At 38.6% G+C, this 14186-nt stretch overlaps 1 protein-coding gene across 1 annotated transcript in view; it reads left to right on the plus strand.

The window, feature by feature from the left end:
* The first annotated feature begins 410 nt into the window (after nt 1–410).
* The window catches only part of NDC1 (NDC1 transmembrane nucleoporin), a 48360-nt gene continuing 34584 nt past the window's right edge, over nt 411–14186 (plus strand). Inside the window, exons 1-6 of the mRNA XM_082671831.1 lie at nt 411–689; nt 2171–2291; nt 4851–4952; nt 7800–7974; nt 9117–9255; nt 12436–12544. Coding sequence (XP_082527957.1) covers nt 540–689; nt 2171–2291; nt 4851–4952; nt 7800–7974; nt 9117–9255; nt 12436–12544 — 796 coding nt within the window. The 5' untranslated portion in view covers nt 411–539. The remainder of the gene's footprint in view (nt 690–2170; nt 2292–4850; nt 4953–7799; nt 7975–9116; nt 9256–12435; nt 12545–14186) is intronic.

Consider the following 14186-nt stretch of genomic DNA (forward strand, 5'->3'; position numbering starts at 1 on the left):
TCTAGGGAAAGAGAGTTTTTCATTTCAGTAAAATTAGTACCTTTGTGGAGAGGGCCACAGCATCCTTTGATTTCACTTTCAGGAGGTCGATAAAGTAAGATCGGAAGGAATAAAGGCAAATCATTTTACCAGGTCTTTCTAATTATAGAATTCTGATAATCAGCACTGTGACTAGAAGCTGCTTTATAAAAGACTACGATTCCCAGCATGGCACAAAGGACCGCTGGGAAGACTTCTACTCCCAGCATGCTGTACTTTGGAACTCCCAGTCCCAGAATGCAACGCTCCTCCTTACTCAGAGGGCCGTAAAGACTACAGTTCCCAGCATGGAGCGCCGCCCCCAGTTTCTGGCGCCCCGCCGGACCCTGCTTCGGAGAGACGTTTTGGACTCCAGAGGGCGGGGTCTGGAGTCCCAGCCCTCTTTGGGGGACGTGTCTGCGGGGCGGTTCTGGCCTGTTGGGCCCGTCCAGACGAAACCTCGAAGGGATGGGTTGGGGCCTGGGCCTGGCTTCGCCCAGGCAGCGTCTGAGACAGCCCCAATGGGGCCCTCGGGGGGCCTTCCTCCCTTTGAACTGCGGTGGCGGGTGGGCTCACTGTATCCTGTACCTTTCAGAGTAGGGGCCGCCATCACCATGGCCACTGCTGCGAGCCTGCCGTGCGCCGGCGGACCGCGGGACATCCTGTGGCGCGTGAGTGCTGCGCGCGCTGTGGCAGGCGCTCGGCAGCTGCGGGGGTCGGGCTGGGCGTGCGGGCGCTGGTCGCGCGTGCGCGCTGGACGGGGGCGGGGCTGGCTCGAGTGTGGTGTGGGGAGCGCGTGGGGAGGGGGCGACCCGAGCGACTTATTTCAGGGTTGTGGGGGGGCGTCCTGAGTGCAAGCTGGTTACAGAGGGGACGGGCGTGCTAGGGAAAGTTGGTTACAAGTTGTGTGTGTGCGGGGCGTCCTGAGTGCAAACTTGTTACGGCGTGAGAGAGGGGTCCTGAGTGGAAGCTGGTCATGGTGGGAAGGATGTCCTGCATGGGAGTTGGCAGAGAATGGGGAAGAGTTGTATGCAACTCTGCTATGTGCACAATTAATAAGTTGTTGGTTACTTGGGATAAGAAGCAGGAAGGAATATCCGGAATCGGAAAGAATGTGGTATGACCTTAGCAGAAGCTGGTCTTGGGGACTAGGTGAGCAGGACAGGTATCTTGTCAAATTAGAGGAATGTGTGCACTGTGGGCCCGAGAAGAGGAGGTACTTCCTTGTTGAAGTCCAATCAACAGTTCTGCCTCCATTCTGTGGAGGGCACAGAGATATAGGAGTAAGATTCCTTTTAGAACAGGGCTTCTAGCCCAGCGGCACTGCCATCTACTTTGTATCCCAAGTTACTGAGTCTTACCTGTTCTTTACCACCTGTATTATCAGTCATCGATGTCCTGTAGATTGTATGTCAGAAACGTGGCTGCAGTTTTGTTTTTTTTTAACTTGCTGTTTGCCACTGCCTTCCTTCAGACACTGACTATAATCTTTGGCTTGGGCAATTGGGCTGGACTGCCTCCTGTTTGTCTCCTGTTTGTGTCTTGTCCCCTCTGATCCATCTTCATTATAGCCACCTTACAGACACAAGGGTGTTTTACCTTCCAAAATATAAATCTGATCGTCACTTTTGTGCTTAAAATGCCTCAGTATCTCTTCTTGTATTCAAGCAGTAAATCTTGTGCCTCATGTGGTAGGCACTGGTGAGTCAGACATGAATACAATGCAGTAGTTGCCCAGTAAGGAGCTCATGTCTAATAAACACAATTACAATATACTGTTGGTTCCTGGAAAATGAATACACTTTCAGATATTGACATATCAAACCTAGAGAGACAAGTATAAGTTGCTGTAAAGTACAGTTGTAAACTAATTGAAACCTCCCTCACCCCTCAAAGTGTGATATTTAATGTGACATCTGACTCTGGACTAAAACAAGCATCAGTTCACTGTTATTACAAGTTTCTGGAGTGATGTGTAGTGTTACTAATAGTAGTAACCATTAGAGTTTATCTATAGCTGCATGGACTGTGATCTGGGTATAAATATTAGTGATCAACATCCTGTATGAAAAGATAGGATTTGCATAACTGAAATAACTGAAATAGTTTAACTGACTTCATGATTGAGGGATTTTTGTTTGTTTAATTATAGGTTTTGGGCTGGAGGATAGTTACAAGTATTGTCTGGTCATTGCTGCTTCTGCCCATCTGTACCACAGTATTTGTCATCTTCAGCAGCATTGATTTATTTCATCCTATACAGTGGCTGTCTGGTAAGTGATACTCAGTTTGGGGAAAACAAATTTACAGGACCCACTTCTCAACATAAAAATCGCATTGTGTTTTAAATAATTTATTTTAATTGCTGTATTGACAATGACAAAACATTCACTTTGAGGTATTCTTAAGGCATTCCCTTCCTAACATAGGCCTCTTCACTATATAATAAGATTAGTAGACACATCAGAGACTGTGTAGTATTATCACATGAACAGAAAGATCATTAGAAGACCACATAAATAAGAACCTAATTTTGTTTATTTGTCTCTTCTATTTGGCAGCTTTATTGAGGTTGTCTTTTTAAGAAGTGAACTATTCCTTTTATATATTTAAAAATTGTAGGTAGAAAATATGACATACCTTTTTAAAAAGTCTGTCTAAAATTAAGAATACTTTGGGACTTCCCTGGGGGTGCAGTGGTTAAGAATCCGCCTGCCAGTGCAGGGAGCACAGGTTCGATCCCTGGTGCAGGAAGGGGCAACTACCCATGTGCCACAACTACTGAGCCGTGTTCTTAGAGCCTGTGGTCTGCAACAAAGAGAAGCCACCGCAATGAGAAGCCCGCACACCGCTACGAAAGAGTAGCCCCTGTGCGCCGCAACTAGGGAAAGCTCGTGGGCAGCAGTGAAGACCCAGTGCAGCCATAAATAAATAAATAAATAAATAAATTAAAAAAAAAGAATGATACCCTGGAATCTGATACATGAAATATATTTTAAAAAATTTCTATATTGTGGTTGATAAAAAAGATGAGAAGAGAGAAAAGGAGGAAAGACTAAGGAAAGTAGAGTTAAACTGAAAGATTGATGAGGAGGAAAAGATTGGAGCAGGCTAATGTTTCTCCACATCCTTGTAGATAAAATCAATAAATTCATTAAACTAAACTATTTTATGTTAATAATAGCTACCAATTATTGCTGCCTACTGTGTGCCAGGCACCAGGCTAAGTACCTTATGTATAATACTTCTTATCCTTCCTACAACCTTGTATAATAATGACATAGTATCCCTACTGAAATGAGGGAACTGAGACTCAGGTTATAAGTCTGTGCAGAGACACAGCTAGTGAATAACTGAACTAGGATTTGAATATTGGTCTCTGACTTCAAACCTATGTTTTTCCACTCTGCCACACTAGAATTAAAAAAATAAAAAGAGAGAAATGTTCCCAGAGTAGGTTTTGAAGTCTTTAAAGTCTTGCCTAAGGCCTAGAAGCACAAATACTCTTGAAATTCTTTTTTTCCCTCCCTCTCAGAAACAGTAACAATAAATTTCTTTTGCTTTGAAAAGTGGGGAGTATGTTGTTAATTTAATTTTTCTGAAGAAATGCCAGTTTTCAAAGTTAAAAGCTTTACCTTGTGACCTTTGGAGAGATATTGCTGCTAAAGAATTAAAGTCATTTTAAGTTTTTTGTTGAAACATATCAATCACTTCTTGGGTGAGTCTCACAGGTCAAATGAAATTAAGCCATAAGCCAGCACAAGAATGGCAAGTATTTCTGTAACCACCTTGCTGCATCTGCATCATTCATGAGCTGGGCTGTCTAGTTGCAACCTCAGAATATTTCAATATTGTAATCTAGAGCCATTACCAATTGTTCAGTATTGGCACTTGAGATAAACACTTTCTGCCATTTCATGGCCCAAGGGTATCCTAGTATCACTTTCTCTTCAGGTTGGATTTGATTTATGCTTTTTTTCTCATCAAATATTACTTGTATTCTTCAACTTTTGCTTCACAAAGTCTTTACAGAGAAACTGTAGTCCTTCCTTCCTTATTTTCAGTCACATGAATCAGTTCTTTCACTCTTTTAGCTCAGTGTAATGCTTGAGGAGTTTAATTGTGGATACTGAATAAATATTTTTCCATAATTTTGGTCACTGAATTAAAATTTTAAAAATAATTCGTTTCATTATTAAGTCTATTCAACAAACATATGTCCTTATTTTTATATCTCTTGTTCATGTTTTTAGGCATAATATATACGTATTTTAAACTTTACCACATTTTTTAAATGGAATATTGATTGTTGAACTACTCTAAAATGTGAATGTGTTAGTATTTCGTAGGGACATCATGATTTTTTTTTAATTTGGCTCATTTGGATGATTTATGGATTATGCTATTTCTAGAAATGTTACTTTTTTCTAGCTGTAGGGACTAATTGCATTAATTAAGAAGAGATCTGAAAAATATTATTTACATTTTAAAAAGAAACTTTGTTGGTATATTACTAAATGTGGTACTTCTCTGTTTCACGTGATTAAAATGTTTGCATATGGTATTATTTTGTCTGATGTTAACATCTGGGTCATCTAAAAGAAATTCTAGTATAATTTTTAAGGACCTGGAACTTGGTCCAAATAGCTCGTGCTGTATGTAGTTCTTGAGTTGATGTCCTATAGGACCCATCAGCAGTGTATGAGTAAATTTTTAAATAAAAGATAACTTTTAAAATTATAGTTGTGGTTCAAGCCCCTTTTCTATTGCAGTATACTAAACATGACTATATAACTGAATGAACTTACTAATTCATTTCTCTTGTGTTTTAGATTCTTTCAGTGATCTGTATAGTTCCTATATAATCTTTTACCTTCTGCTGCTGTCAGTGGTAATAGTAATAATAAGTATTTTCAATGTGGAGTTCTATACAGGTGAGTTTTCAAATATTAACCATCTTTAAAGTATCTGAATTTATTTTACTAAGGGCAGACTCAATGCATTTTGTATGTGGATGTGTACATCAGAGGCTATATTTTATGTCAAAGTTTAAAAAATGTATACAGAATTATTATATATGCTTTGAATGTCTTACCATAAAATTTATTTGACCAATACATTCTCTGTTTTAAAAAAAATAATTAGAACTCTAATATTGGATGATTCCAATTATATATATGAGGTATCTAGAGTAGTCAAATTGATAGAGACACAAAGTAGAATGGTGCTTGCCAGGGGCTGGAGGGAGAAGAGAATGGGCAATTGTTTAATGGGCATAGAGTTAATGGGTACAGGGGAGGATGGAAAAGTCTGGAGATGGATGGTGGTGATTGTTGCACAACAATGTGAGTGTACTTATGCCAGGAAACTATACACTTAAAAATGGTTAAGGGACTTCCCTGGTGGCTGAGCTTCCAATGCAGGGGGCGTGGGTTCAATTCCTGGTCGAGGAACTAAGATCCCACGTGCCCCGCAGCACGGCAAAAAAAAAAAGGTTAAAATGGTACTTTTTTAAATGTGTACTTTATGACATACAAAAATTTAGACCTTTTAATAATTCACAGCTGGTGTTAAAGTTATAATTCAGCAGATACATTATAAAAATAACTCCTTTATAGAGTAAGAGATCAAGACCAGATGATTTCTAAGGTCCTTTTCAAATATTGAAGTCTATAATTCTGTGGTTTTCCAACAAAATTTAAAATATCATATGTTTTGCCTTGGGAGAATCACCTGTTAGATTTCAGAGCTTTTTACTTTTTCTCAGTTTCTCTCCTTGCTCTTCCTGCCGTTTCAGATTCCTTAAATCTGTCTTGAGGTAAAATGAGAAGCTTTTTCTTTTTCTTTTTTTTTTTTTTAACATCTTTATTGGAGTATAATTGGTTTACAATGGTGTGTTAGTTTCTGCTTTATAACAAAGTGAATCAGTTATACATATACACATGTTCCCATATCTCTTCCCTCTTGCATTTCCCTCCCTCCCACCGTCCCTATCCCACCCCTCTAGGTGGTCACAAAGCACCGAGCTGATCTCCCTGTGCTATGCGGCTGCTTCCCACTAGCTATTTTACGTTTGGTAGTGTATATATGTCGATGCCACTCTCTCGCTTTGTCACAGCTCACCCTTCCGCCTCCCCATATCCTCAAGTCCATTCTCTAGTAGGTCTGTGTCTTTATTCCCGTCTTACCCCTAGGTTCTTCATGACATTTTTTTTTTTGAGAAGCTTCTTCTGATACTTCTTTTTTTCACTATAACATCATTCTTCTTTTTAGCTCTTTAGTACTTCCTTGTTAGATATGGTATAAAATTTCACATTGCTCTCTGGATTTTATAGTACACCCTTTTCCTTTGCTTTTCTAATCCCGCACTACTGGCTGATGGATCCCTTTTGCTATTCACGCCATCTACAGAACCCCTTGGTTTACAGCATGTGTTCTTTCACACTGTCCCATGTACCTGGGTAATCTAGATTTAGATGCCAGACAAGGGCTCTCGAGCTAGTCATTCTTTTTTTTTTGGCCTCGCCATGCGGCATGCAGGATCTTAGTTCCCCGACCAGAGATTGAACCTGTGCCCCCTGCATTGGAAGCGAGGAGTCTTAACCACTGAATCACCAGGGAAGTCCCCATCTAGTCATTCTTAAAGCCTGACTAGTCACTTTGGCTCATTCCTTCAACATTCCTTATGTATTACTTTATGCCATGCATTGTGTGGGGATAAGAGATGTATGGTCCCAGTTTTCCCCAGGGGATCACAATTAATGCTGAGAAAGACAGTAATACATGGATAGTATGGACGTATATAGAAGCACCATTTACCCAGCATGGGGAGCTTCCTGGAGGAGGTGATGCTTGAACCAAACCTTAAAGAATGAGCTGTATTAAGTAGGCACAGAAGAAAAATGATGTTTTAGGGAAAAGGCGTATCATATAAAAAGACTTAATGACATGAGAAACTTTGGTATGTTCAGAGTATGAGTCAGAATGTAAGTCAGTTACACAGTCAGTAGGCCTTGTGGGCATTTCTGGTGGGGAGGGGAAGGTGATAGCAGCCTCTTCCCCAAATTGTAAAGCACCTAAGCCCTCTCCCTTTATACTTAATTTTGTACTTCCCCACAATCTCTTTACTTGGTATGTATCAAAAGGAGAATGTGTACAAAGATAGGCCAGGGAACCCTGTGCCAACTGTTTTCAAAAGTCAGCACCCCTCACCTCCCACCCACACTTGCTTCCCCCAGCTCACTTCTGAAAACCTTTTAGGATTATCAGAGCGGTATTAGAAATTCCCATGCAAGCTTTTATTTTAGTATTCAGTGTTATCATTATTTACCTGGTTTGTGGTTTATTTTTCACAGATGGACTATATATTGACAATTTAAAATGCTGAAATAAAGATAACTTGCTGGAGGGCAAGCACTGTCTTAAAATTATTATTGTTTATTCCTTTATGGCAGTGAAGGGAGTGCCAGGGTAGGCACTATTTGAGCTATCAGGAAATCTTAATTAAAAAGAATTGAAAAATGTTAATCATACTGTACTTAGGTTTCACCTCTCTAGATCCTTTGGTTTTTCTTTTTCTTTGTGCATCTGTTTGTATTCAGTCTTTTTTCAAATTATTTTAACTAAGAATTTTTAACTTGGTATTTTTCTGTACTATACAGTGACTCTGGGTTTCTTCCTGCCCTTTGGCGTATTTGTGCAAAGATGAGAGGGAATAGTTTAAGTCCTCTAATTTCATATGCTGCAGATTATAAAGCCACAGTCACGTGTTTTGTTTGCAGTTGTGCCTTCCATTCCTTGCTCAAGACTGGCACTGATAGGGAAGATCATTCATCCTCAGCAGCTCATGCACTCCTTTATTCATGCTGCAATGGGAATGACGATGGCTTGGTGTGCTGCGGTGATAACCAAGGGTCAATACAGTTTTCTTGTGGTTCCCTGCACTGTTACTGAGAGGTAATATTACATATACTTTTTCTAAGGGTGCTTGTTTAGTTACTAAGCCCAAAGTGACCTATATACATTAATAGTTTATGGACGTTCTTTACTTTCTGGACTTCAGTAAAAAGTGCTTTTTTATGTACATCGAATGTTTTTGATGTTTTATGTTTGTTGAATTCAACAATTTTTTTAAACCATTTATTTTGTACAAGGTACTATGCTAAATGCTTGGATTTGTTAGAATGATTCACACATGGACTGTAAGCTCCTTGAGAGTTGAGAACAGTAGGGGATTTAAGACCTGGACACAAATAGATATAATAGGAGAGAAATAGGAATGTATGAGAAATAGTATTTAGTAGGAAGAAAGTGAAATGTGCAGATAAAAACATCTGGGGCTTCAGAAGGCAGGGAGGAATCCACACATGGCTTCATGGAGGAGGTGGTATTTCGGTTGGGGTTTGAAGGAAGGACAGTATGAGAAGAATGAAAAAAAAATTTTTTAATAATTAAAAATACCTTCTTCAGTAGAGTACTTTTATAATTTTGAAACTTATACAGTTCTTGACCAGATGGCATTGATGTAAATTTCAAGTTTATATTCTGACTTTAAAAGTCAAAAAAGTAATCTTAAGTTCTCTGTTATCCAGTGACTTTAAGACAGTATTCATGATTGCTACTGAATACTTGATTTCCTTTTGTCCCCCAGTTACATTATATAAGACAAGTTTTTTTCCTAATGCAATAAATTTTCTTTAGTGAAAAGAGTCCCCCTGAGGGATTGCCTAGTTATAAGAGCAACACAGAGAGAAGCCCAAAGTTACAGCATCTCTATCAGGTTATAGCCTTTATTTCGAATTCTTCAGTCCAGATGCAATTTACCAACTCATAAGCACCATTGCTTACTGTCACAGGGGACTTTCTTACCCTTACCAGATTTCTGGAGGAGCAGAGCTAGAGCATTAACTAAAGGTCAAGTTCTCATGCATCAGGGAAAAGGGTTTTGTTAATCTTTTGCCCACACTTAACCCCTTTGTTAGAATTTGGGGCATTTCTTAAGTAATTAAGTCAAAGCTTTGCCTTCAGTAAATAATAAGCGTAAAGTAGTAATATGTGTCCCTGACTGTTGAATTAATAACCTAACTTTTCCCCTTCAGCTTAGATAGCCCTGCTGCACAAACCTGCTTAAATGAGTATCACCTTTTTTTTCTGCTGGCTGGAGCATTTATGGGCTATAGCTATAGCCTCCTGTATTTTATTAACAACATGAACTATCTTCCATTTCCCATCATACAGGTAAGCTATGATTTGAGTATTACTTTATGTCAGAATTTGGCAGAGTTAAAATTGCCTTGGTGTTTGTATATATAACTGGCATCATCTGATTAATTCAAGATTTGATCAGCAAAACTTAGGACTGAGATCCTCAAAATGCCATTTGGAGAGTAGATCTTTGTCTTCATGAGACTTCAGTGTCTGTTTGAGAGCTGCAGTTGCCCTTCCTGCTGCCACTCTCAGAATACCTCTTTGCTCCACTCTTCCCCTCCCTGCTAGGTAGTGGCAGTTGCTGTGACCTAGCAGGGCTGGGGGAGGATGATGATGACATTCATGCAAAGTACCTCTGTGCAGCTGCCAGCTTCTTTTTGAACCTAAGAAGCTCATAAGCTTGAGAATGTACAACTAAGTATAGAATATGTCAGTTACTATCTCAAATCCTTTTCAGAACAAGGCTTGATGTGCATAAATAAAACAGTTTTGACTGGTTTGAGTGGGATAGGTTTTAAAAATTCTACTAGTTTGGTAGGAGCTGACTCTTCCTCTGGCAGGAGAGAGAAAGTTCGGTTGAGATTTTCCTGGTGCCATCAAGGCTTTCCCCAGCCTGTTGCTGCTATTCCTGACTGTGCTATTATTCGCTTCATTCCTGCTGTAGGGCATGCTGAGTACGGGGCTTTGGAGCAACACTGTTAGAACCAGCCCCTTCCCACTAGGACGCAGTCCGGTAGGGAGGGAGGGGTATGCAAATAAATGATGTTCCACAAGAGTGTGTGAGAGTGTGACGGATTAGGATTCTCCTGGCTTAACTAAAATTTTCACATGCCTGTTGCATCCCTGAGAACAATCTGATGAAAATACACCTACTGCAAGGAGACAGTGCTCACAGGATCTGGTCCTTATCTGGATCTGGCCCTTATCTGCCTGCAGTCTGTGAGTTTATGAACAAAGAGTCCTATTTACAAATTCTTCACATCTTGTGAAGGTGAATTAAAGCAGAGTGTCAGCTTTGCCACCTCAGAATTTCAAAAGGAGAAACCCCCCCAAAATCCTGTATAGAAATATCCATGGTGAATCAGCTTTGATCCAAACATAGTTAAGAATGTAGGAAATGAAGAAAAAAAATTAGAGAAAAATGAGATTACCCCCAAATATCTTGCTCCTCCACGGACTTGTGTTGAAAGTAACCACCTATTTAACATCACGGATGTGTAAGAGTGAACAAGGGGAGTCCAGGATTGACAGTACTGATAAATTATTGTTTCTACCATGTACTGTTACATTTGTAACATTTGACTACTAAATTTTTTGTAATAGCTTTTGATAAAATCTTAGATTCATTCTTGTGTATTCTTCCAGACCCTTTACTGTACATTTATATATATAGTAGCTATAATACTACATAGTTTGTGGGGTGGGATTTTCATAAATAGTTTTATATTGTACATATTATTCAGTAACTACTTTTTTCATATAACAGTATGAAAAATTAGATGTTTTTAAAAATCTAGTAATTTTAACCATTTACCATTAGTCCATTAGGGTTTTTTTCTATAAACTTGCCTATGCTACAAAAACCAGTTCTATTGCCCTTATTAAATTCTTAATGACAGACTGATAGGGAAAAGCAGAACGTTGGCATGGAGTAGGGGACAAAGAAATGGATTAATGCCAAGACAGGCTTGGCAAGTTATACGCCAACAAGACTATTTGAAAGTATTAAATGAGATAAGATTCATAGAGCCTGGCACATAGTAAATATTTGAATAGGCACAGGGTAGCTCATAGCCAAATCACAGAAGAACCCAACAGGGAATTGAAAAACACTTCAGCTTGGGAGCAAGAAGAGGGTTTATTAGCTGTTCTCTACGTATCTACTGAAATGTCTGCCTGCTTCCTTAGCTTCTCTGGACCCTTGAGAGTGATGATGGAGGTGAGAGCTGCAGTAGGAATGGTTTAGGGACTGTACCCTTTTTATTAGGGGGTTGAGGTGAGATGGTGGTAGCACCCAGTAACTGCATCGAATAGTGCAATTCCATGTCTTGGAGTTTGAAAATATCTGAATAAATCAGGATACTTCAAGCTGTATGGTTAGTGATCAAGCATTCATTTCACCTGGGCTGCTTTTTGTAAGATGCTGTGGGAATCTGCAGATGTGGTATGAAGACATAACCTCTACCTAAGGACTATAATTCTTTGCTGTCCTTTAGCTTCTGAAATCCTTAGAGAAGGATCAGCCTTAATATAAACACAAAAGAAGACCAGAATTTGGGAAGTCCATCTTTGGTTCATTGGGTTTCCTTAGATTCTTTCCAATAATTTAAAAATTATTTTTTCCATTGGCATTTTTAGGGCTGACAACCCTTGTTTCACAAGAAGTGTAATTTTTTCAGGAAAAACATTTCGTATTTTTTCATATTTGATTCTTTTCTCTTAGATTGTTAGCATAGGAAGGTACCCACTAAGGAGCTGTTTAGCTGGTTCAGCCTTCTTATCTCACAGATAATTAGATAGGAGACGAGGCTGACTTAACGTTATACAGAAAGAGGAAGCACAGAACTCGGGTCTCCCAATTCTTAGTCTCGTGTCTTCTTCACTACCTCCTATTTTTCTGTAAACAGCATGTGAAAAGTTTTAGTGTAAAGGCAGCATACATTATCTTTAAGGTTGCAGACTCTGAAGCCAGCCTGCCTGCATTAAAATCGCAGATTTTTTCTTTTGCTAGCTGGTAACACTGGTTAAGTTACTTACCCTCTCTGTGCCTTGGTTTTTTCATCTGTAAGATGGGGATAATAATAGAACCTCCTTCGTGGGGTTGTTGTGAGATTTAAATGGATTAATGCATTTAAAGTGCTTGGAACACTACCTGGTATGTGAAAAGCATCCAAAGAATGTTAGCTGCTGTTGTTGTAATTATTATTATGTTTTTTGTACTTACTCCATCTCTGTAGTCCTTACTATAAGTATAGATTGATACTGTTAATTTTCTCATTTCTGATCTCATATCAATGAGATGTTGTATAATGTAAATATTAAATACTTTAACATCTGAAATGGATGATTTTTTTACCTCTGGAATAAACTTTGTCTTTTTATGCAGTGATTATGTTTTTGTGTGGACCGTTATAGTTATGTGCTTGCTTTGGAATAAAAAAGAACCTTTGTTTGAATGTCATTTGATTCTGGTTTTCTTTTCTTCCACAGCAATACAAGTTCTTGCGCTTCAGGAGGTCTCTGCCTTTGCTAGTTAAGCATAGTTGTGTGGAATCGCTGTTCCTGCTTAGAAATTTCTGCATTGTGTATTATTTTCTTGGTAAGAATTTCTGCTTTTTGATACAGTATATGTATTAGCTCACAGCTCAGAAAATATCAAAGTCATTCTTGATTGTATTTATATATTTCCTACAATTGTAGGTATGTGATTAGCCCAGCTGATTGCTTGTTTCGATTAAGTGTTTAGATTTAGATTCAAACGTTCAAAGACTAGTTAAGAGAGAATATTGTTACAGAAAATGTGGTATATACATACAATGGAATAATAGTCAACCTTAAAAAAGAAGGAAAGCCTGTCACATGCTACAACATGGATGAACCTTAAAGACATTATACTAAGTGAAATAAGCCAGGCGCAAAATGACAAATACTACATGATTCCACTTATACGAGGTGTCTAAAATAGTCAAGGGACTTCCCTGGTGGTCCAGTGGGTAAGACTCCAGACTCCCAATGCAGGGGGCCCAGGTTCGATCCTAGTTGGGGAACTAGATCCCACATGCATGCCACAACTAGGAGTCTGCATGCCGCAACTGTGAGCCTGCGTGCTGCAACGAAGATCCTGTGTGCCACAACTAAGACCTGGCGCAGTCAAACTAAATAAATAAATAAATATTTAAAAATATATAAATAAATAAAGTAGTCAAACTCTTAGAAATAGAAAGTAGAATAGTGGTTGCCAGGGGCTGGAGGGAGGGGAGAAGGGGGAGTTGTTCAATGGACATGGAGTTTCAGTTTTGCAAGGTGAAAAAGTTCTGGAGAGCTGTTGTATGACAAGGTGCCATACAGTGTATATACACTTAAAAGTGGTCAAGATGGTAAATTTTGTAATGTATTTTTTACCACATAAAAAGATATATCCTTTAAAAAAAAGAAAATATTGTATATCATTTAGTCATTACTCTATAAATAACATATTCCTTTTTATAACTTTTTGTAACTTGCTAACTAATACAACAGAAATACCCTGTTGCTAAGGGGACATTGTAGAATTTATTAACATGAATTTTAAGCACAAAGATGCAGCTTATTTAGTATAACGAACAGTACAAGTTGAATGGAAACCTTAATCTCAATAGCAACATATATTAATATAAACAAAATCCAGCATTCTAAAATACTGTTTTCAGACTATAACATTTTCTGGTCCTACTTTTTTCTGTGGAATAATTTTACAAAATTGTTCTATTTGTGCATAGGCCATTCTGTTGTCTACTTTAAAAAATTTTTAGTTTATATAATCCATTTTTCTACGTAGCTTTTATAATTGTCATTTTAATGTTAACACTTTGTTGTTTTTTATTAACCTACTGCAATCAGCCTGGATGTTCCCCTGTTGTTGTATCAATACATTTGGGCTGACATAGCAGCTGTGTCAACATATCCATGCCAACTATTTCTTCTTTAATTCCAGTTATGTTTCATTCAGATTTCCAGTGTTACCACTTTTCATTTCTTTGTTGCACTTTGGTCTTTTGGGCCAGTTTCCTCTTTCAGTTTTTCATTTTGGTAAAGTGTCATGGAGATTTATCATGGCAGATAAGGAGGCAACACAACTACATGCTTTGCTGTCTGTGCCAGAACTGAATAACAGACGTGAGTGACTAATCACTAACAGACTTTGAAAGAAAGGATGTCCATTTGTTATCTATATACTGATTTGTGTACTACTGAAAAGCTAG

This window comes from Grampus griseus (assembly GCF_964374135.1).
Source record: "Grampus griseus genome assembly, chromosome: 1".
Classification (NCBI taxonomy): Eukaryota; Metazoa; Chordata; class Mammalia; order Artiodactyla; family Delphinidae; genus Grampus; species Grampus griseus.